Here is a 22411-nt window from a genome sequence, read left to right as displayed (position 1 = left end):
AATTTAAAAGTTTATTTTATTCTCAAACCTAATTTGTATTTATTTTATTCCAAACAGAAGTGTTTATTTATTATTCTGAAAGCTCGAGACAGTGCCAATAGTTCAGTGATATTTTGTAAATTACAATGTGGAGACTCTGCAATAATTTAACAGAAGTGCTTATTTTTCACTTGAAATTTTTTTGTGGTCATTTTTAGATTTAATCTTTTATCGGCAGGGAATATAATAAAACCTGTCTTCCAATTAATTGTATTATAGTATCGGTATCGTATCGGTTTGAAAAAACTGGTATCGTTGCATCCCTAAAGACTGCGGCTCACCTATCAGACGACTGGACCATCTCACTATTTGATCTGTTGGGAAGCCAGATAATATTCTGTTCACAAGAATTATGAAAAAATACTGAACAAATCAGAAACATCTGCCTGAAAACATCCGTCAGCTCTATAAATATGTAAATGATAATTAAAAATTTATTTCAAAAAGCAGGCCGAGGCTACAGTTTATTTTAGTTACGTTTTAAAATATTTTTTAAAAGAGGAATTTACAAAAACGATCTAGGATGTACACACATATCTATCATTTATTTACCAATAAAAACACAGACACAGAAAAACTGACATATTTTAAAATATAAGTTGTGTTTAATACAGTTCATTAAGTGTTTTCTATAAAAAGTTTCCTGAAGGTTTAAAGCTCAAGCTTATAGTCTTGAAAGTTGATGGGGATGTTTTTCAAATCAGATTTTCTCCGGTGCAGCTCGGTCGCTGCTCAGAGCGACAGGTTGACGTCGCTCTTCATCTTGCCGCTGCTGAGGCTGTGGATCATGGCGATCATCGCAGAGTGTTTGTTCAACTCGTCCTCCTTCTGCTTCAGCTTCGTCTCCAGCTGACTCTTCTGCAGCTCCAGAGACGACGCCTGGAAAACAGAAAATGTTCTACATCAAGAAACCAGCCTGGGTTTATCTCCTGTCTGCTGCCTGATCATCGACTTAAACCCTGACAAGCTTGGATTCGTCTGTGGACAGAAGCTTTGGGACAGGCTGCAGGAATCTGTTTTTGACTCCATCTCACGCCTCGATGGTTACAAGCTCTTCAATTTTGGGATTTTTTTTTTAAAGATCTGAATCTAAAAGGCTGTTTTATTTTATTTTATTACGTTTATTAAGTTGTCAAAAAGGCGTCTCACTTTATGTGAATTTGGACATTTTGTTTTCCCTTTTTGGAGGATTTTAGTTTCTTTCTTTGTTCATTTTCCAAGCATCGTTTGTTTCTTATCAGCATCTCTTCACACACGTGAGAACAGAGAACGACTTTTCTGTCAATTGTCCATCAAATCACAGGTGCATGCATGAGCTAAAATTAAGGCATCAAATAAAAGAAAAAGAAGCCCAACAAAATCCTTTACATGTTAAGGAAACAAAGGTATAGAAGCTGCAGGTGTAGCTTGGAGCAAACGTGTCGCGTTTGATCAGCACTCCTGTTGTTACCTTGATGCTGGCGTCCTTCCGGGCCTGCTCTGTTTTGTTGAGTTCTTTCCTTAAAACATCCACCGTCTCCTCCAGGTCTCTCCTCTCCTGCTCCTTTTCCTTCACCTTCTCCTCCTCAGCCCGGAGTTCAGCACGCAGACCTGACAGGAACAAAGCAAAGTGCTCCTGAGGCTCATGGATAGGTTACAAATCCTTTAGGTTGTTTTTAATCTCAGCGCTGATAAAAACATATCGTATAATCTTGACTTTATCAGTCAGAGGTGGTTTTGGACAAACATTTGCAGGCGACAATAAAAACGTTCCTCTAATAAACAAATAAAAGTTACACAGATTTTCTCACATCTCTGATGAATGAAGAGTCTTGGGATCAGATTTCAGGGGGGAAAGGTCCTTTCCCATATTTAGGATACACACATTTGTCTGTTACTGTGAAATTAACTGAAAACCAACCTGAGATTTCACCGTTTTTCTTCTGTAGATCTGAATTAAGCGATCTGATCTCCTCTTCTCTCTCCTGCAACAATGACGCCGTCCTAACAAAGAGCAACGAGCGTCAGAAACCTCGTCTTCAGGTCAAAGGAAACAAGTGTCGCACGTGTGTGTGTGTGTGTGGCACACTTGTTTTGCTGCAGCTGGAGGGCTTCATGGTTCTTCTTCAGGGTGTCCGTCTGTTTGGTGAGAGAAACGTGAGCCGCCTGCACCTCCTTCAGCAGCCGCTCCGTCTCATTGAACCTGCAGAGCAGAACTGTCACACATCTGCACGTCCCAATAAACCAGCCCAAAGTTTCATTTCCACAGCCTGAAATAAAGTCTTGTTATACACGTGTTATAAGATCATTTCTCTCAGGTGGAAACAAAGCAGGACAGTACTGGTTAAATCTGCAGCAGTGATCACAGATCAGGACTGTGGACTTTAAAAGTGAGAACTAAAAAAGGAACAGAAAAAAGAGACTTTGGTGGTTAAGAAGTCAAAACACAAAAAAGTGTTTTTCCTCTTCTTACTGGCGTTAAAAGGAAATAGTGCAGATTGAACTGTGTTGGCTCAGAGAGCGAAGTGTGAGGAAAACCTTCACTGTTTAACTACAGCTGTTATTAAAAATAGAGCCAAAATAAACAAACAAATAAATCAATCCCACCATGGTTTCACCAAAGTGCCTCTGACCTGTTGAGCAGGGCGTTGTAGGCTCCTTTCAGGGCCTGGTGCTCCTCAGAGTCCCGCTGTAGCCTGGAGTTGTGCTGCAGCAGCTCCTCCATGTCAGCTCTGGAGCGCTCCACCTCCAGCACCTGGCCGCTCAGCTCCACCTTCAGCTCCTCGCGCCGCCGCTCGGCGTCCTTCAGCAGACCGCCCAGCTTACGAGCCTGCGGGCAGAACACGGGGCAAAATTAACATACAGGAAAAGTGGATTTTACTAAAAACAGCGAGGATCAGTGATTGAACTTCTAAGCAAAGATGAACTTTCCCATGGCTTGATTTAATTTAATGATTTTAGGAGGTGCTCACACTGACACTGCTTCACATTTAACATCAGAAAAGCATTTGGCACGGACAGCGTGACGCAGTGCATCTGCAAACTACAACCTGGGACTGAATTAAACATCGTAATTACACGTATTTATTCACTATTAATCTTCTAGTACAAAATGTGAGAAAAAACAGGAAAAACAAAGTTTAAATAGGTCGTTATGATGGGTTTTTTTTTTTAATGTTTTAACATCACAAAAAAGATAAAGCACATGATCCTCACATTTAAGAAGCTGGCACTGCAAACAGTGTATTATCAAAATCTAAAGGAAAGAATAAAAACAATAACAACATGTTACCTCAGCCTCAGCCTGAGCTCTCTGAAAGCGATACTGAGCGAGGAGACGGTCGGCCTGAGAAAGGGCCAGAGCCTTCGCCTCCAACAAGTCCTGCAGACGGCTCTCTTTAGACTGAGGAGACACACAGAAACCTTCATCAGATACAGAAATGCTAAAATCCAGATAAAGTCTGAATGCTCCTGCAGAGGCTTCAGTGTTACATCAACAAATAACTCTCAAGAAGTAAAAATCAGACTGTTAAAAACAAACTGCAAACATATGACAGATTTTTAAACTGCGTGGTTACTCGTCTGCAACATTACAGCAGTGTTCATTGCTTAGGCCTGATGTACTCACCGCGTACGCGCCCAGCTTCTGTTCATACACGTCGATGATCTCGGACACGTGCGAGTCTTTGACCTGCTCCTGCAGCTGCAAACATCAGACAGACTTCAGTGGAAATGTCGACGGGAAGATTGAAAACATTTATGACACAGTTTTGTTTGTCTGGAAATGTTGCCGACACCGTTTCCAGGGGTTACACCAAATTTTCCCAAATTTTACGACCTTTAAACACTTTAAATAATAAAATATTTCTTTGTGAAACCGTTTTCGAGGCCCCGACGACTTTAAATTATCCAGGGAACAAAGAAAAGTGGAAAATAATATGAGAATCTAATATTTTAGTGTTTTTACTTCTGTGCATTATCTGATAAAACTGCACTGTGTGTGCACAGCCTGTAGCTACATTATAAAGTTTGATAAATCACGTTTGTTTCTGTAATTTAAGACGTTTCATTTGTTAGCAGCAGTCCAAACAACGTTTTATTGTTTTGACCCACAAAAATCAAGCAAAAAACATTTTGGTCCAAAAATATTTCAAAGTAAAAGTTAAACATGGATGCAGGACACGCATGTGGTTGGGCGCCACGACATTTTAGAGAACCCATAATCTGCAGTACCCTCAAAAGGTGATTTTATTTAAATTATTTTTATTGTATCAATTGATTTTAATTTTGGACATTTAAACAACTTATGTAACAACTTATGGTTTCCGGTAAAATGTGAATATTAAAATGAAAATAAATAAAATAAAAGCCTAAACAGGTCACTGCAAGCCTGGTGGTGTTCTTGGATAATTTACATTACCTAATAGTTAATTTGAGGATGAAATTTAATTTGCATTTGTTAAAGTGCACCAAAAGATGGCGTCTTCCCCCTTTTGGTTGTGTTGATCTGACTGATCCTCATCGTGTATGACTAATGAACGCAGGACTTCACGCTGTGAGCCACCGAGAGGCCACGATCCTTGACTAGCATCTGTAATCTAGTTTGTACATGTGTAGTCTGTAAAGCATGCTTCATCTGATGACAACAACAACAACAAACAAACAAAGAGACTAACCAACCCAACCATCCCACAGTTTCCAGGAGTCGATCTGAAGGCGTTTATTGTAAAACTTTTTCACCTGTTTTGGTCTTAAAACTTTAACGGTTTTAATAAAATTAACCCGTAGAAGCAAATCACCTGAAGATCAAATCTGTTTGAATGAAAGAAGAAAATGCTTCATCCTGGTCTTATGTTCTGATCACAGCTGTTTGCCTCCCCCATGGAAATGTTCACGTTTCAACAGTCACAGAGAAACACTCTTGCACACTCTACCTCCAGCCCAGTCTGAATCTTCTCCACCAGACTGTGGACACTTTTGCTGGAAACACTGGAAGAGTCCAGCGTGCTGGTGTTTGTCCTGAGAGGCGGGACTTCCTGCACTGCCACACGCTTCACAGACAGCTCGGCCTCTCGCTGGCGATAAGCGTTGTTGGCGGCGATGCTTTCTCCCAGACTTGACAAAAAACAAAGAAATGTTGTCCACGATTCACAGAACTATTAAATATTTCTGGATAAAAATGTGTAGTTTGGATCATGAGACTCACACGAACGAGGGGAAGTCTGGGAGGGGAGTGGCTTCAAACAGCAGAGAGAGCCCGGTCTGCACACGGTCTCTGTGGTGGGACGTGAGGGCCAGAGAGAGCGGCGTCACAATCCTCTGGTCCTGAGGGATAAAACAGAGAGAATAACGGTCCGTTTCAACTGAACACAAAACCCTGCGTGCACTAAAAACATGCAGTCAGTGAGAACGTACGGAAGGTAAATAACGTCAGCCTGTATGTAATACCTGCAGCATCCTGTAGAAGCTGGTCTCCATGTCCTTCACATGCTGTCTCAGTTTGCTCATCAACTCCAGGGTCTTCAGCAGAGCTTCTGCACACACCTGACTGAAACCACACACACACTTTAATATCTTAAAATACCTCAAAAGTAGTTAGAAAACTTTCATCAGCTAAATTAACTCAACATAATAACGTAACATTATGTCTATGAGTTCTTTAATTCATCATGAAAAGCTGATTTAAGTTGTTTCAGGATCAGGGTGGCAGCTGACTTTTCAAACTTACATTTGTGCCTGAATTTTATTTGCAGCTCTGTGGGAAGGAAGCATTTTAAGGCCTTTCTAAGTATGTGAGTGGGCAAACGCCTTCGCTTAAATCCTGTTATCAATAGTAACAATACTAAGTATAGAGTGATCCATTTCACATGTGTCTGTTAAGTCACAAACACATCTATACTGGTGGTGTAAAGTAGCCCGTGTCAGTTGTTCTATTGATGCACAGACTGCAGCTCTCTGAACGTCGTCTGTGCAGTCTGCACGCCAGCTGCAGAGGTCTGCAAGTGTGGTCTCCTTTTAAAAGGGCCTCATTACATTAGTTTCAGCGTTAAGTTTAATATGTTATTGTATGAAGGACAGTCTTGGGTCTGTAGACAGCCAATGACTCAAACACGCCCACCAAAGCCTCATCAGCTAAGTTATGATACCAAACTGTACCAGATTAACAAGCAGTAACACTGAGGATATTTCCTGTTTTTATATTTTCATTTGTTTTTCGAGTTCCTAAAATAGCTTAAACTTTTCTCAAAAGTCTTGTTTGTTATATTTTTACTTGAATGAACTCAAATGTTTTTTCATATGTAGTTTCAGTTTTTAGTCTAGTTTTAGTTAATTACATAGTGGATTGCTTAGCGGATGCCTCTGTAGAAGTGAATGACTGTAGCAAGTCTGCACAGCTCTTTAAAAATAAAAGTTGATACAGCATTTGGTGGATTGCTTTCCTTATCTGTTATGTAGATCAGCGCTGTGTCTCTCATGTTTACTCTTGCTTGTGGCTCTTTGTGTAATTGAGAATGGCCTCTTAAAGAAACAACAACAACAAACAGACGTTCTCCCAAAGCTTGTTGGGCATCATGTTAGCATTAGCCAGCTTATCCCAGCAGAGGATTCACCTGGGCTGCTGACATCTTTGGTTCAGCTCGTGGGCTGTGTTGATGGTTGGTTGGTGTTTTTCTCTACATATCAGAGCCAGTGGGTGAAGTTTCATAACAACCACCAACAGTGACCAATAAATGGAGCATGGCTGACTTGGCTCAGCACGGCTGTTTTAGGGGATTTTCTGAAATCGTTTCCCTCCATAATTACATTTGATGATCTCCACTGCACCTTTACTGACGAGGTTTGACACGTCAGTAAATATCAAAAAGATGCAGTTTGACAACACTAAGAATCATTTTCGGGTAGCTGCATGGGCAGAGACCACCCTCACTAACTTCTGATGCAAACACCTGAAAAATGGCAGAAACCACTCAGTTCAGAAAAGAGCTTCAAGTATTACTCATGGTAGACTTTCAAGGGGTAAAGAGTTAAAGATTTTTAGGGACAATGTGAGTACAAAGTACTGATCACATAAAGCAGTGCAGCTGTATTTTGCATTAATAATGCACGGTCTAGAAATCCCACTGCTTTTCTAGCATCTCTAAAAATCACTTGAACCCAGAAAAATCTGAGCAAAACATCGTCAGAGCTTTCACTCACCTGAGATCATCGTCAGAGCTGGGAAGCAGACAGCTGAGTGGATTGCTGCTATGACAACATGAGAGAAGAGCTTCAACCTGTGAGAGGCACAGCTGAGCGCTTATCTGACAGGACACCAAGGATCTGGTGGCATCCTCTGTGCACAGGAGTGGGAGAGTTAAGGCTTCGAAGGAATCAGACATGTGCAGTAGAGGTGGGAATCACCATACATCCCACGATACGATATTATCACAATATTTAACGCACGATACAATATTATTGCAATTTTTTAAAATATTTTGCGATATTCAGATTCTGTACATGAAGGTAAACTTTATCAATATTCATTTTGTCTAATACCAAAGTCTCGCACTCAGTCTTTCTCTCATTTCAGTCAGTTGTATTGTTGACAAACTGAACGGTTTGTATTACAGTCTAGTCCAACTTAACTGAATGCACCCATCTGGTACAATTACAGCTATTCTGAACTATGCAATTTATGAAAACTATGCAGCCCCTTCAGCAACTGAAGAATTTGAAAGTAAATTAAAACAAAATATAATTTTACATTAAATAAAGTTTTAAACTTAATTAAAATAAAACATGTCTTAAATTAAAATAAGCAAACTGTCATGTTTATTGCTGCAATAAAAAAAGTTAAACACATTTGGACAGTGAAGGAATGTCAGGATTCTTGCTCAGAAAAAGGATCAACATGCTCTGAAGTCAGAGTTCCAGTCCACGAAAACTTTTTTGGTAACAAAATATCGATTTCTGCTGTCCCTGTATCGATACATTATTAGCAAACAAAATATCACGATACTACACAGTATCGATTTTTTCCCCCACCCCTAATGTGCAGATACAGACAGACTGCAGGGCGGCGGGGTCACGTGAAGGATATTTAGCAGCAGGCTGGTGACGTAGCTGATGCGGAGACAGTGTTTTCTCAGGTGAGCATCTCCCTGTGAGAGATTGAGGCCCTTCAGCAGCCCTAACAGTGTCGGAAGCAACATTTCCACAAAGCTCAGTGTAGAATCAGGAATACTCTCTGCTCCCAGTGTCTCCTGGATGGAGAGGACAGGAAGAGAAGTGGGTGGACAGCTAACAAATTTTATTTTAATCATGACTACAGCTTCCAGGTAATCAGAAGAAAAGGTTCTGCCACTGTCAGACCGCTCCCCTGTATCCCAGTGGGGCTACCTTACCTCCAGTAGCTCGCTCAATAGCTGCAGGACCTGCAGAGAGCAAGATTCGCCACCCTCCACGGGCGAGCTCAGCCACTGCACCAGTGCCAGCCCACACTGCGCCTTGCGTCCACCGTCCCGTCCTGCGGCTCTGAGTTTAGGTCCCGCCGGTTTGAAAACCACCTCGCACAGGAGCGAGCGCAGACCTAAGACACTGCACATGGCAAGGAGAAGCTCCAACACCTGCAAAGCACACACATAACACACATCAAGATGAAGGTTTGTAGCAGCTGAGCATCGCTTACAAAGGCTTTCCTTCCCCTTTATCCAAAAATAGGCTGCAGAAAGAGGCAAGTGTGCAATCATGCAGTATAACTCAAGGTGGGCCGATAATGCTTTTCCATTTTCTGTCTTATATGTTAGAATGGATGCTGATTAAGAGTAGGAACAGTCTGATCATATTCACAGTAGACAGCAGAAGCATCTTCATGCATCTGCTTACAATCTTTAGATAAACTTCAGAGAAAAAACACCCAAATTTCAACATAACCTGTGAGTAATACGAGCAGCAGCTTCAAGCTTATAATAATCACAGAATTGACTAAAAATCGAATAAAACTGCAAAAAACATCTGATACTTTTCTCAGTTTTGTACCACTGAAACTTGAATATCTATTTATTTATTGATAAATTGTGAACAGACGGATCTATATATGTAACAAAATTTTTTGCAACATTATTATCATTATTAATAATATTATAATGGCACATTTGTATATTTATGTTAGTATGTATATAAAAAGTATCTATTAAAAAAAATCTGTTGCCGTTGCTTTTGTGACACATGTCACATTACACATTGTCACAGGTTTCACTCCTGATATTTTAACCCAAACCATAATGAGTTCCTAAACCTGCATTATTAGTTCCTGAGCATCATGGAAAAGGTAGCGAAAGCAAAACATGAAAGATGAAAGCAAAACTGAACGAGTTCAGTCTTGTGATATAAAACCATCGACCAAATAATAACCAACAAATGTCCAACAGCTTTTCAGCTGATATCACAAAAAAAAGGTTTGCAAACCAGCTATGAACCAGTTAAACAACATAATTGTATTGCTTGTTAATATTAAAACTATTAACTACAGTTTTTACAGCGTTTCATTCTTCAATTCAAACATCAAAGGTAAAGTGCAACCAAAATGCCGTGAAGCCCCTGCCCTGCTTCCTCTTGCGTTCGCGGTTTTTGATATTTTACAGCATCACGTTTTCATTTCAAGGAAACACACTGAGTGACTTTAAAATCAACAGTTTCCTAAATTTAAAAATCAATTTTAGTTTCTGTTTAAACTCCTGAACAAATGTAAGAAAACAAGTTGAATCCTTTCGGGTTTTGGGACGTTTTATTGTTTCTTTTTAGTTCAGTTTAGTTCCAGTTTTTGATAGAAGATTTTTATCATTTCAGTTTAGTTTTTCAGTTTAAGAAAGTATGAGGTCATTTCTGCTTCTGTTCTTCCAGAATAACTAAAAATGAACTCATCATGACATTTAATGTATTGCACAGTCTCTTTATAAGGCAGCAGTTGATAAAAACGCTGACAGCTGCAGAATCGTTCAACTCAAACGTAACCACTTAAACCTGCACGCACAAATAATGAGAGAGCAGGCTGTTACAAAAAAGCAACATTAACATTTTTAAAGACTAAATATTCCTTGCATTTATTTCCTGGTTTGTGGGCAGCAGCTCCTGAAAGCGTTGTTTCACTGTCATCAGTTAATAGGAGACACCGGTTTATCAGAAACGCTACTGTCCAGTTATAAGAGGAAGAAAAAACATGCGAGTCTGTGTGAGAACAGCTTTCTTTAACTGCTGCACAACAAAACAAAACAACAACAGCAAAACCACACAAGAACACGTTTGGACCATCTGTACTCATGCTCAGTAATCCAGAGTGAGACTCCTTTCAGCTCTTGTGCTCACTAAGGACATTTCTGTCCGTTTGACTTCAGTTATTCATTTTGAGTTAACACAGATATTTATGTTAGAATTTCAACACCAGGTCCCAAAATAAGCTGTGAAACCAAACACTAAACAGCTCCACTGAAGCACATTACAGCCTCTCTGCAGTGCTGAAACAGCAGCTCTCCCTCTGTGACCCTCAGCGTTCGCTGGATCGATTGTTCTTCTGGTCAAACCTCAAAGGTCTTCAATGTCAGCCAAGTTTAGAACTTTGAAACTGTGATTCGTACAAGTGTGGTGTGTTGTCGTCAAATTGATAACAATCAATTAAGTAACAGGATATGAAATACTTCTGTCTTATTAACGAGCAGTAAGAAATATTTAAAGGAATTATTTGTCTAAAAACAAAAAAACATTTGTATTTACCTCAGAAATTCATTTTATTGTTTTATATATTTTTAAATATATTAATTTTATGTGTTAAAGTGCAGAAATGAGTGAGTTTGTGTCTGTAAGCCTTGAAAGGAGAATGTAGTTCAGTGGCTGCACTGAACAGACGTGAGCATATCCTGAAGTTGCTCCGTGATTTGATGCAAAGCTTTTGTGCTGCTTGAAGACGCCGTGATGGTGCAGACGTTAACAATAATTCGCTGATGTTCAGACAGACGTCTCAGAGCCATAAAGACAAAACTAAGACTAAAGTACAGCTTTCTATCCCTCAGCCATGCTGAACGCACTCCTCTTGTTGTGATTTGCATCAAAGTAGGTGAAACGGATCCACCCAGGCTTCTGCTTCTTACCTGGACATGCTCATATCCCTGAAGTTTAACTGAGTGCTACCTTTTGTTTGAGCAGGACTTGCTTGTTTGCCTTCATGTGCATATGAACTTGAGTGACATCCCATGCTTCATTCATAGGGTCGGCCTTCTATCAGGTTGAGGTCAGGACTCTGTGCAGGCCAGTCGAATTCCTGCACATCAAACTCACTCATCTATGTCTTTGTGGACCTTGTGTTGTTTCTGGTGCACAGCCATGTTGGAACACGGAGAGATGATCTCCAAAATGTTCCCACAAAGTTGTGATCATGAAATTGTCCAAAATGTTTTGGTATCCTTGAGCTGCTTTCAGTGGAACGACGAGCCTGAGCACAACTCCTGAAAAACAACCCCACACCATAATCCCCCCTCCACCAACGTCTCTCCAGAGAACACATCTGCCCACTCTAGAGTCCAGTGGCGCCGTGCTTTACATCACTGCATTTAAAGCTTTGCGTTGCGCTTGGTGATGTACGGCTTGAACGCAGCTGCTCAGCCATGGAAGCCCAATCCATGAGGGTCTCTATGCGCTGCCTCTGAGCTAATCTGAAGACCAGGTGAAATTTGGAGGTCTGTAGTGATCTCTGTGCACTGCTCCTCAGCATACGCTGACCCCGCCCTGTGATTTTACATACCCTACCACTTTGTGGCTGAGTTGCTGTCACTCCCAATCACTTCCACTTTGTGATAATACCACTAACAGCTGACTGTGGAATATTTAGTAGCGAGGAAGTCACATGGCTGGACTTGTTGCACAGTTTGCACCTCATCACGAACCGCAATGAAATTTACTGTCTAAGAGCGACCCACTTTGTTGCCACAAGAAGGTCAGTGTTGACGTCAGCGGCATCACGTCTGATGCAAACTGTGTCACACGTGATGGTTTCAGGAAATACTGGGAACTTACAGAGTTAAGCACAGCTGGTGTGGGTTATCATATTTGTCGTCTCTCACCTTGGCTGCAGGGTCCGGGTCTTTCGAATGCAGCAGTCCTAACACTTGAGACACACATGCCGAGAAGTGGGGATACCTGGAAATGGACAAAGGCTTTCAGCAGAGTTTTAAAGCAGCTGTTCCGGAAAAGAGCTGTGAATTATCTGCATACCTTGTTAGGTAATCAGCTATTTTGGGGTTCTTTAACAAATCAACCAAAAGGTCGACTGAGTATTTTCTCGTCAGAGTACCATCACCGTTCACGATGATGTTGAACACAAGCTGGAACGTTTGATGGATGTTCTTTGCATCAAAGAGCTACGAGGAAATCCCAGAGATTAGAGACAGGATATTATGTGAATCGGCATGAATGTTGTTTACTGTTCAACAGATAAAAACGAGAAGAGAAAATAGGAACAAAGTAAAAAAGGAACAATTGTTTCTGCTGTTAAGAAAAAAAAATTGAGTCATGGCAGAGACCTGCAGAAGTCTTGAGTCTCATTTGATGACATTTTGTCAGATTGGCTTGTAATTTTTTATAAAAAGTGTTTTTTGAGCAAAAGTTCTCCAGGTTTTTTTGGAGTTCTTTCAAAGTTTTCTTATTTTTGGACGTTAGCTGCTTTTTCACTCTCTTTCAGTCCAGTCTGTGAACATTTACAGAAAGATTTCTTTGTTTTGTCTTTAGACACTTTGTTAAGCGCAGATCCCAGCAGAGTTCACCTACCTTCTCTCCAACCTTCTCATTCAGGCTGAGGCTGGCCAGTATAGACAACGTGAAGACCACCACAGTCAGGCTGTTGTGCGCCAGAAAGTTGATCAGTGTGCGATAAAACTGCTTCACGTTGTCCTACAAAACAACATAACCAGTTTCACTCCTACTGGTCACCAACAATAAATGCATGTGGCCCAAAAAACTGAATAGTGCATCTCAAAAACATTAGAGTATCCTATTATTGTATTGTGAAATATTTAAAGGCCTTTTTTGGTTTAATTTTGATGATTGCGGTTTACAGCTCATGAATTTCTCGGGCGTCCAATTCTTAGAACTCTTCCTCTTGTATGTGAATCAGCAGAAACTCACCAGAGACTTGATGTAGATCTGCACGGAGATGTTGTCGCGACAGAGATTGGCCAAGAGGCCGAGACATGACATGACAACGTCTTCATTTTGAGATTGGCTGTGATGAAAGACCGTCGGTAATCTCGTTAATTGAAACATAATGAATCAAAACATAAAGAGCAGTAATTCAGTATAACATAAAGGCAGAGATGAGATGTGTTTCTCACATGTTGGTCATGAGAAAAGTGATGAGCTCGTGGATGCAGCTGGCGGACTGGAAGATGCGAGTGTTGTAGGTCAGCTTCTGCAGCACCTGGAGGCACTGAAATACAGAGGAACACAACACACACGACACAGACAGTTTTAGAGAAAGACTCAAAGCTAAAAGGTAGAAGTCTGTTGAGTAGATAGTACAGTCATAAATCTGCTACAGGTAATTACTACTTCTATATTAATAAAGATTTGGTTTGACCACTATTAGAATAGTTTTGGGTTTGTCTGCACAGGCAGAAACTACCCTCACGAGCTCCTGATGCACACACAGTTTGTTCTGCTCAGTACAGGAAAGGGCTTCAGCGCTTAGTCCTTGTATGCCTTCAAGGGGTAAAGAGTTTCTTGTAAAACACAATTCTCAATTTTACATTTTGCTCATGAAATATGCTTTAACTTGTATAAATGTCAAGGACACCAAGAGCAGAAGCACCACGGCACTTTCTTTCTGCTAGTTCTGAAACACTGCAGTGATTTTGGCAAAGCACCAAAGCGTTAAAAAACAACCAACCGTGTTAGACTTCTACATGACTTTATCTGGACAGTAGTTTTATTACACTTAATGAAAATTATGTCTTTGAATTTTTTCATCTACAATCTGACGTCCTACAGCTGACACACGACACCCGTGCTGTCACTGTGAACTGGCAGAAACATTTGTGCTCGCACAAGCTGACGGTAATGTTTAGAAGACTTCAGGGCTTCAGTTTGTGTGAAAACAGCTACGACGTTTCCTGTAATTGCTTGAGTCTCACCCCCAGCTAGCAGCACACCGACTGTATTGATGGGCTTACCTGCAGCACCAGAGCCTCCCCGGGTGTGTTGCTGTGACAGTGTATGACAGCAGCCAGGGTGCTGGTGAGGTTGTAGCTGCTGTGCAAAATCTCCCGGCTCTGATCGTCGCAGGCTGTGAGGAATGAGTGTGTATGAAGTCGTTAGCATTTAGATTTTCTGTCTCAGAAATCATAAACATCCTTTTTTTATTATTATTCTTACTACACTATACATTCTGTTCTGTTTCCTGACCCAATATGATAGGATTCTTTGGGAGACAATAATAAACCTAACTGGCCAACTGGCCTCTGATTATTTATGCATTCAAAGGTTAGCTTCCAGCACACTGTGAAAAGTTCGGCACACAAACAAATAGTTTGCTGTGGAAATCAACATACTGCACATATATTTGAGGCAGACATGATTTTACTCAGAACCGTAGGAGGGCAGCCATACTTAGTGCTGTAAGGAGATGAGCTGAAAGAGGGCCTGACATTGAGAAAAGACGGTGAAACCTCAGAGGACATACCAGGGTCTGAGAAGCCTGTGCAGGAGTATATATATATGTATAAGCTACATGTAGAACACCAGGCTGTGAACCATCCTTCTATGGTCTTAGCAGATTAAGGGAGACTTGTTGAATTATCTTTAAGAGAGGTCTCACTTTTCAGAGGGATTTATTCTTTCCCCCTTACCACAGACCATTTCTTAATTTGGACTCCGTTATATCGAAGAATCTGTCTGAACTGACTGAACTGGATAAAACCAGGGATGAGAACATCTGGATCCTAGATTACTGATTACCTGACAAGGTTCTTATTTCCCTTCTAGGAATCATAATACTTAAACTTCAAAGCCCCAGATTACACATTGTCCATGCTCAGGCTTCTCAAAACATTCCTGTTCTAATGTCCAGTCTTACAGCACTAGGTCAGACTCCCCTCCCCTCTGCCTGCAGTATGGACATGAGTTAAACATGTGAGGTAGTAAGAACACTGTAGTAAAGGGCAATGAATGAAAGTTTTGGTTTTGAATTGGAAAAAAAATTACTGTAGATTTCTGAAATCCTGAAATCAAAGTTAAGACTTGTTTTAATTTTGAAAAAACAAAACAAAAACACACACACACACGCACACACATTTTCAAGCCAGTGGCACCATGTATTTCTATATATTATGCCTGTATAATCAACAATTGTCAAGTATTGTTCAGCTCCATAAAATAACACTGCATCGCAGAAATACTTTGAAAGCACGGAACAACAATATTTTATATAAAGCCGGAGATTTGATGTGTGAGCTCGAACCTGTAACAGTCTTTGTGGCAGTGAAAAACTCACTTTGTATGATGTCCACACAGCTGTAAACAAAGTTACTGATGCTTTAGATTTTCTCATGACTTCTTCCACATTAGTTCTCTTTGAATTTGATTTCCACTCAGTTTAATGTCAGTTCCAGATTTGCTCGTTTGAGTTTAGTTTTCAGTTTTAGTGTTTGAACTAAGGAGCTTGGAAAGAAAAGCGTCTGGACTTCTTTAAGTTGCTTGAAGACGTTTCACCTCTCATCTGAGAAGCTTGAGATCCCTTCCCAGACGCCTTAATGCCCACTCACACCCTTTGCCATCTGACCTCAGGAAACCACATGATAGGGTGGGACCAGGTTTCACAATGAGCTCACCCAAAACCTTGGCTGATTGTGACCTACATCCGTTTTCACACCTTGGCTCATGTGATTAGGTAAAGCATCATTAGGGGGTCCTTTTGTCCCTCTCGGGGGGGTTACTCCCACAGGGCTTAAATCTGGGACTCTCCACCATTTGACCCAGGAACTGAAGAAGCTTCTTGGATGAGAGGTGAAACGTCTTCAAGCAACTTAAAGAAGTCCAGACGCTTTTATTTCCAAGCTCCTTAGACTACGATGACCTGTATGACTGAGAACCTTCACAGACTTAGTGTTTGGACCAGTTATACTATGAAAGGTTCTTGTCAACAGCTCAGGGAGGCATTGTAATCGCATGTGAAGTGCAGTTTTTTATGCAGAAGAGCATATCGGTCACAGGTGTGCACATTTGACTTGTTTTTAAGGTTATTTCACCACAGCGGTAAATTTACATTGCTCGGCTATAACACAGGAAACGTAATAAAGCTTCAGACTGAATTAAAGAACATAAAGTCATCTGTGTGCCCATCTTCATTAGTTCCTACATGGTGCTTACATTTCCTCTCTTTTATATTCTTCCCTGTATGATAGGTCACCCCTCCGACTGCGATGCCATCCCTCTGCCTCATTATCTGGTGAATTTTGAATTGTCCCTCTATTCTAGCATTAACCTCAAGAGTTACACATATATCTGACGACTCAAGTGGAGGTAGGACTCATCCAGAGTAGAGCTGTTTTATTCCAAACTATTCAACCACATAGGAATCTTTGACAGTGTCGATGTGCAAAGAAGAACACAAGATGTTATTTACACTCTGATCCTAACCCGTCCCTGTGTTGAAGTTACACATTACTGTGTCACATGCATAAATCGACACACTGATCTTTTTTCTTTATGTCATGTAATGATCATTATTTCAAGGTTAAAAAAATGCACTGCATGCACACACACATGCCATGTCTTCAGAGAAGTTGAGATCTGATGGCAAATGCCCTGTATTTGTATAGCGCTTTACTAGTCCCTAAGGACCCCAAAGTAGGGCTGGGCCGTATCATACTGTTCACGGTGATACCGGTGTAATGTTGGGCAATCATAAGAAAATGAAATATCGCAATAGAATATGGGTAAAACGCGCATGCGCAGTGCCTTTGTTTACAGACGCACATGGTGGCGATGGAGAATGAGAAGAGCGAAAGTTGAATGAAACGGATGAACCAGAACTGGTTTGTAAAAATGCTGCAGCTTCACTGGTGTGGAACTGGTTTAGCTTTCGTCCGTCAGATACACAACAAAGCACTATTTTTGGTAGCGCATGCTAGCGGGCCGTCGTTATTACCGTGTTGTTTGGAAAATACGGCGCACTTAAAATCAATCCTTTGATTTTTCTGAAAGTCGACAGAGCCCCTTATAATCCCGTGTGCCTTATGTATGAACTCTGGTTGTGTTTACTGACCTCGAAACGATTTTATGTGCACGGCGCTCGAAAATCTGTCAGATGTTTCAGTACGACTTTGCTAAGCTACGAAGCCGCACCGCTTGATGGATTGTCGGAGCATTACGGCTGTCGTAGGCGGAGCCTCGCGGAGTGATACGTACTGTGCTTCAACATAATATTACCGTATTGTGTGTGTATAACCTCTTTTTAAGTTTTGTGGATATTATACATGGTTATGCTGAGGATATGTCGGCCAATTTCCACTGGAAATGCCTTTTGGTTAAACTGTCAGCAGGAATTTGCACTGTTACATTTTTATATAACTTTAATGCACATAAAACAGCTGCTTGTTTAAGTGAAAATACATTGATGGTTTGTTTTTTGCACTAATAAAGTTGTGGAGTTGTAAAGTATTTTGTCTAGTGTCAATTATATCGTCAGTTATATCGTTATCGCAAATTTTCAAATGTATATCGTGATAAATATTATTGGTCATATCGCCCTGCTCTACCCCAAAGCGCTTTACACATCCAGTCATCCACCCATTCACACACACATTCACATACTGGTGATGGCAAGCTACATTGTAGCCACAGCCACCCTGGGCGCACTGACAGAGGCGATGGCAATTACTTTGTGTTCTTCTGCACATTGTACAGATCAGCTGTTACACACAGATGTATACGGTGGGACAGTTTGTGGTAATACAGCTGTCTTCAAGCTCCACCCGAGTCTCAGACCTCAGGACCTCATAACAGTCCCTAACGAATTCTATCAGATAAGTTCACCCTTATAGAAAAATATATTGATTGTTCTTCAACCTCCTCTCATTTGTCACACTGTTTTCAGAGAGGGAAATGTGTAAAACCTGCGTGTTCACTATATTATTTTTGTTATAGCATCCCTGGCTTCAACAGACTCCCTCATCGGGTGTGCTCATTTCTGAGCCACTAATCTGTGATGCTCTTTGCAGATAATTATTGAAATGAACTGAATGCAAGAAATTAGTACACCGTTAGTAGATCACCCAAAGAATTTTCCGCTCCCATGGGATTGTTTTGTAAAACCATTGTCACATTAATCTGCCCGCCAGCTTTCAGTCACAAAACTGACACGGTGCCTCTTTGGTAAACACCGCCAGCAGCTTTGTGATGCCTAAAGAAGGCTTTACAACGCTTTCATAATGACAACCGATACAGATTAAGTTGTCTGTGAATGTTTTAAATACTTTTGCTCTGGCAACTACTCCTCTGCTTACAATATAAACACAATAGTTTATGCCATTTAGATAAAACTACATCCCTATGACATGATTGCAAAGGCCCCTAATGCTTGTAGGGTTGACAGAAGCAATCACATAAAGACTAAAATCTGGGACTTTTCTGGAATTTCACATTTCTGTGAAAAAACAAAGTTTTAGTTAACTAATAAACTTGAATTCAAAATGCCAGAGCACTCAGGTGATGGTCCATTGCTGGTGCTGAAGTGTGTATAAAGTATGAAGAGGTCTTCCGTACCTAGCTGTGACAGCAGGGAGATGATGGAGCTCGTCAGGGTGGGGCTGGTGCTTGGGTTTCCAGCCAGCTCTACCAGCCCACTCACACACTCGCTGGGCAGAACCTGAGCTGAGGACAGCAGCTGCTCGCACTTTAGGCCCGAGAGCTTCTGCAAACACACGGCATGTACGTAAACTACACAGGGATACGATACACATATCCCTAACAGCATTTTGAGTTGTAATCACAGGCCAAATTATTGCACAGCAAACCCCTACTTTGTATATTCTACTCCCAAACCACTGCTTGCCTCACGTGGTGCCTCATAAAGCCACTCAGGTGTTATTCTCCAGTTTGACGGATGTATAAACTGAACAGTTAGCTCACCTCCACCTGTTTTTGTAGCTGCGCTGCGTGCTGCGCTGTCCTGCTGTCTCTGTACTGCTGTATAGCCAGCAGCAGAGACTTCAGACAGGTCGTCACGTCCATCTTGTACAACAAAAACTGCACTGTAAGGAGACTTTGTCAAAGAGAGAGACAAGAGAGAAACAACCAATGCCCGTGTTAACACTAGCTAGCCAGCTTATCTTTCATTGTAATGACAACAGAAAATAAACTAATCATAAAAGCCTGAAACTGTGACTCGTTTATTCAAAACATAAGATTAAATTACGATAAATATGATAAATGTCAATTCGATAAATAATATACCTGCGGTGCCTTTTCTGTTTTAGAGAAACATCAACAACCGGCAACAAATCGACAACTTCCTCCCGCTTCAACTTCGAACGGGAAGGGATCGTACCATGTACGAGAAAGGGGGAGACAATAACTGAAATCAATATTAACGACATTATAATTGATTATTTGGTGCCATATTTACACAATTTTTAAAAATGAACAAGGGTTTTAAGAGCCAGATTGAAACAATGCTTAGGAATTTAATGGTAATGGCTTAAAACAGATTAAGCTGTTGAAAACGCACACCCTTATTACAGGGACGAGACCATGTGAGAATACACGTAACAAGAGGGGGCGGAGCAACAATTACCCGTAGTAGTTCAACAGTGAAAGATGAATTAAATTAAACTAAATTATCACATTTATTTAAATGTAATAAATTTACATTGAAACATGACTTTCAGAAAATTTTATTTTATTGAATTACTTATCAACAAATGTAATTGATTTTTACACAACATACTGGTGATGGCAAGCTACATTGTAGCCACAGCCACCCTGGGCGCACTGACAGAGGCGATGGCAATTACTTTGTGTTCTTCTGCACATTGTACAGATCAGCTGTTACACACAGATGTATACGGTGGGACAGTTTGTGGTAATACAGCTGTCTTCAAGCTCCACCCGAGTCTCAGACCTCAGGACCTCATAACAGTCCCTAACGAATTCTATCAGATAAGTTCACCCTTATAGAAAAATATATTGATTGTTCTTCAACCTCCTCTCATTTGTCACACTGTTTTCAGAGAGGGAAATGTGTAAAACCTGCGTGTTCACTATATTATTTTTGTTATAGCATCCCTGGCTTCAACAGACTCCCTCATCGGGTGTGCTCATTTCTGAGCCACTAATCTGTGATGCTCTTTGCAGATAATTATTGAAATGAACTGAATGCAAGAAATTAGTACACCGTTAGTAGATCACCCAAAGAATTTTCCGCTCCCATGGGATTGTTTTGTAAAACCATTGTCACATTAATCTGCCCGCCAGCTTTCAGTCACAAAACTGACACGGTGCCTCTTTGGTAAACACCGCCAGCAGCTTTGTGATGCCTAAAGAAGGCTTTACAACGCTTTCATAATGACAACCGATACAGATTAAGTTGTCTGTGAATGTTTTAAATACTTTTGCTCTGGCAACTACTCCTCTGCTTACAATATAAACACAATAGTTTATGCCATTTAGATAAAACTACATCCCTATGACATGATTGCAAAGGCCCCTAATGCTTGTAGGGTTGACAGAAGCAATCACATAAAGACTAAAATCTGGGACTTTTCTGGAATTTCACATTTCTGTGAAAAAACAAAGTTTTAGTTAACTAATAAACTTGAATTCAAAATGCCAGAGCACTCAGGTGATGGTCCATTGCTGGTGCTGAAGTGTGTATAAAGTATGAAGAGGTCTTCCGTACCTAGCTGTGACAGCAGGGAGATGATGGAGCTCGTCAGGGTGGGGCTGGTGCTTGGGTTTTTTGTTTGTTGGCGTGGTTTTTGTGTTTCTCTATTCTCTAGTCTTTTTTTTAATATTTTCTAGTCCTATTCTCATTCTATTTATTTGTTTTTGGGTTCAGTTTATATTTGTTCTTGCTGTTTGTTTAAAGTTGTGTTATCTTGTATTTTTTTCTCGCACTTCGGCCCGGAACGGAACACTTGCACTAAACAATGGCATACGGTAAAGCTACATTCAGGGGTACATTCCAGATATCCTAAAGCATTCTGAGTTGTAATCACAGCAAATATTGCTAACAGGAGCGAAAACGCTTAGTGGTTGTATTATTTCGCTCGAAACAACTGCTTCTGCATCAAACGGGGTGCCTCATTAAACCATCATATTTTCCCAGTTTGAAGGATGTGATAAACAGACAGTTTACTCACCGTCCACGCTGTTTTGGTAGCTGCTGCCTGCGGCTGCGCTGTCCTGCGTCTCTGTGACGCTGTATTCGCACAGAGACTCAGACGGTTCGGTCAATCATCTTGTACACAAAACTGCACCTAAGGGAAGACTGGTTCAAAGAGAGAAGATAGCAAGAAACAACCATGTTCCGTTGTTAACATAACGCACTTCGTTCATTGTGAGAAGACGAAAAGTAAAACCTATATCAAGAATATCCTGAGTCAACGTGACTCGTGTTTCAAAGAACATGGAAGAATACGATAAAGTAAAGCTGTGAATTCGAATAATGTAGTTGCGGTGTTTCGTTTAGAAATAAACAGCAAAAAAGACACCCTCTGAAGCGGGGAGGTGGAATGTAGAGAGAAAAACATAATTAATATTATGGAGATTAAAGGGTGTTGGAGATGTGCGCTTAGTTGTGTGAGAGGTTAAAGAAGTACTTTTGAAAGATATATAAGGAGGAGAATAACGAACAGAGGTGGCGAGCAACTAATTCGCCTAGTAAGCTTCGAAAAGGGAAAGAGTAATTAATTAAACTAAATATCACTTTATTTAATGTTAATCAAATTACAGTTGAAAATGAAATTTCAGAAATGTTAGTTGTATTATGAATTACTATGAGAAACAAATTGAATTTGGATTTTAGCCTGCATCAGACGTCCTGTAAGGTTTAGTCTCTAAATAGAAATAAGAGTGCAATACAGTTTCTTCCACAGTCATGACTTTTTTCACTCAATAATAGATAGAGATGCCAAAACAGTGGTTGTGTGTGTGGGGGAGGGGGGGTGGCGGGTAGTCATCAATTTATTGAATCGCCATACAAGAAAATACAGCATATTTTCCTGTCCTGATGTATACCCTTGTTAGAATAGCAACAAGAGTATACATCAGTTTTTTATATAACCACCTGTTTTCTTCAACGTGGTCTGAACTTTCTTAGGCAACCATTCTCATCATTTCTTTCAGTAGTCTTCAGTAGGATCAGGGTCTG

At 40.6% G+C, this 22411-nt stretch overlaps 1 protein-coding gene across 3 annotated transcripts; it reads right to left on the bottom strand.

The window, feature by feature from the left end:
- Positions 1-558: 558 nt before the first annotated feature.
- Positions 559-19595, bottom strand: cip2a (cellular inhibitor of PP2A). 3 transcript variants are annotated; one of them, XM_042213234.1, is made up of 22 exons: positions 19495-19595; positions 19171-19287; positions 18805-18952; positions 14214-14326; positions 13377-13471; positions 13171-13267; positions 12814-12936; positions 12262-12407; positions 12111-12186; positions 8403-8624; positions 8099-8261; positions 7216-7363; positions 5467-5566; positions 5225-5343; positions 4953-5133; positions 3647-3721; positions 3311-3421; positions 2652-2848; positions 2108-2221; positions 1940-2022; positions 1490-1629; positions 559-918 (listed from the first exon to the last, which is right to left on the bottom strand). In XM_042213234.1, exons 2-22 carry the CDS (start codon positions 19270-19272, stop codon positions 772-774), a joined length of 2700 nt encoding a protein of 899 aa, XP_042069168.1. In that variant the 5' UTR covers positions 19273-19287; positions 19495-19595; the 3' UTR covers positions 559-771. The 3 variants fall into 3 exon arrangements, with proteins under 3 accessions (XP_042069168.1, XP_042069166.1, XP_042069167.1); XM_042213232.1 differs by having other exon boundaries at positions 19171-19303; positions 19495-19589; XM_042213233.1 differs by having other exon boundaries at positions 3317-3421; positions 19171-19303; positions 19495-19589.
- Positions 19596-22411: the final 2816 nt, after the last annotated feature.

The sequence above is a fragment of the Haplochromis burtoni genome, unplaced genomic scaffold, assembly GCF_018398535.1.
Source record: "Haplochromis burtoni strain Fernald_Lab_line unplaced genomic scaffold, NCSU_Asbu1 Contig_428, whole genome shotgun sequence".
Classification (NCBI taxonomy): Eukaryota; Metazoa; Chordata; class Actinopteri; order Cichliformes; family Cichlidae; genus Haplochromis; species Haplochromis burtoni.
This window is presented reverse-complemented; position numbering and strand designations above follow the sequence as displayed.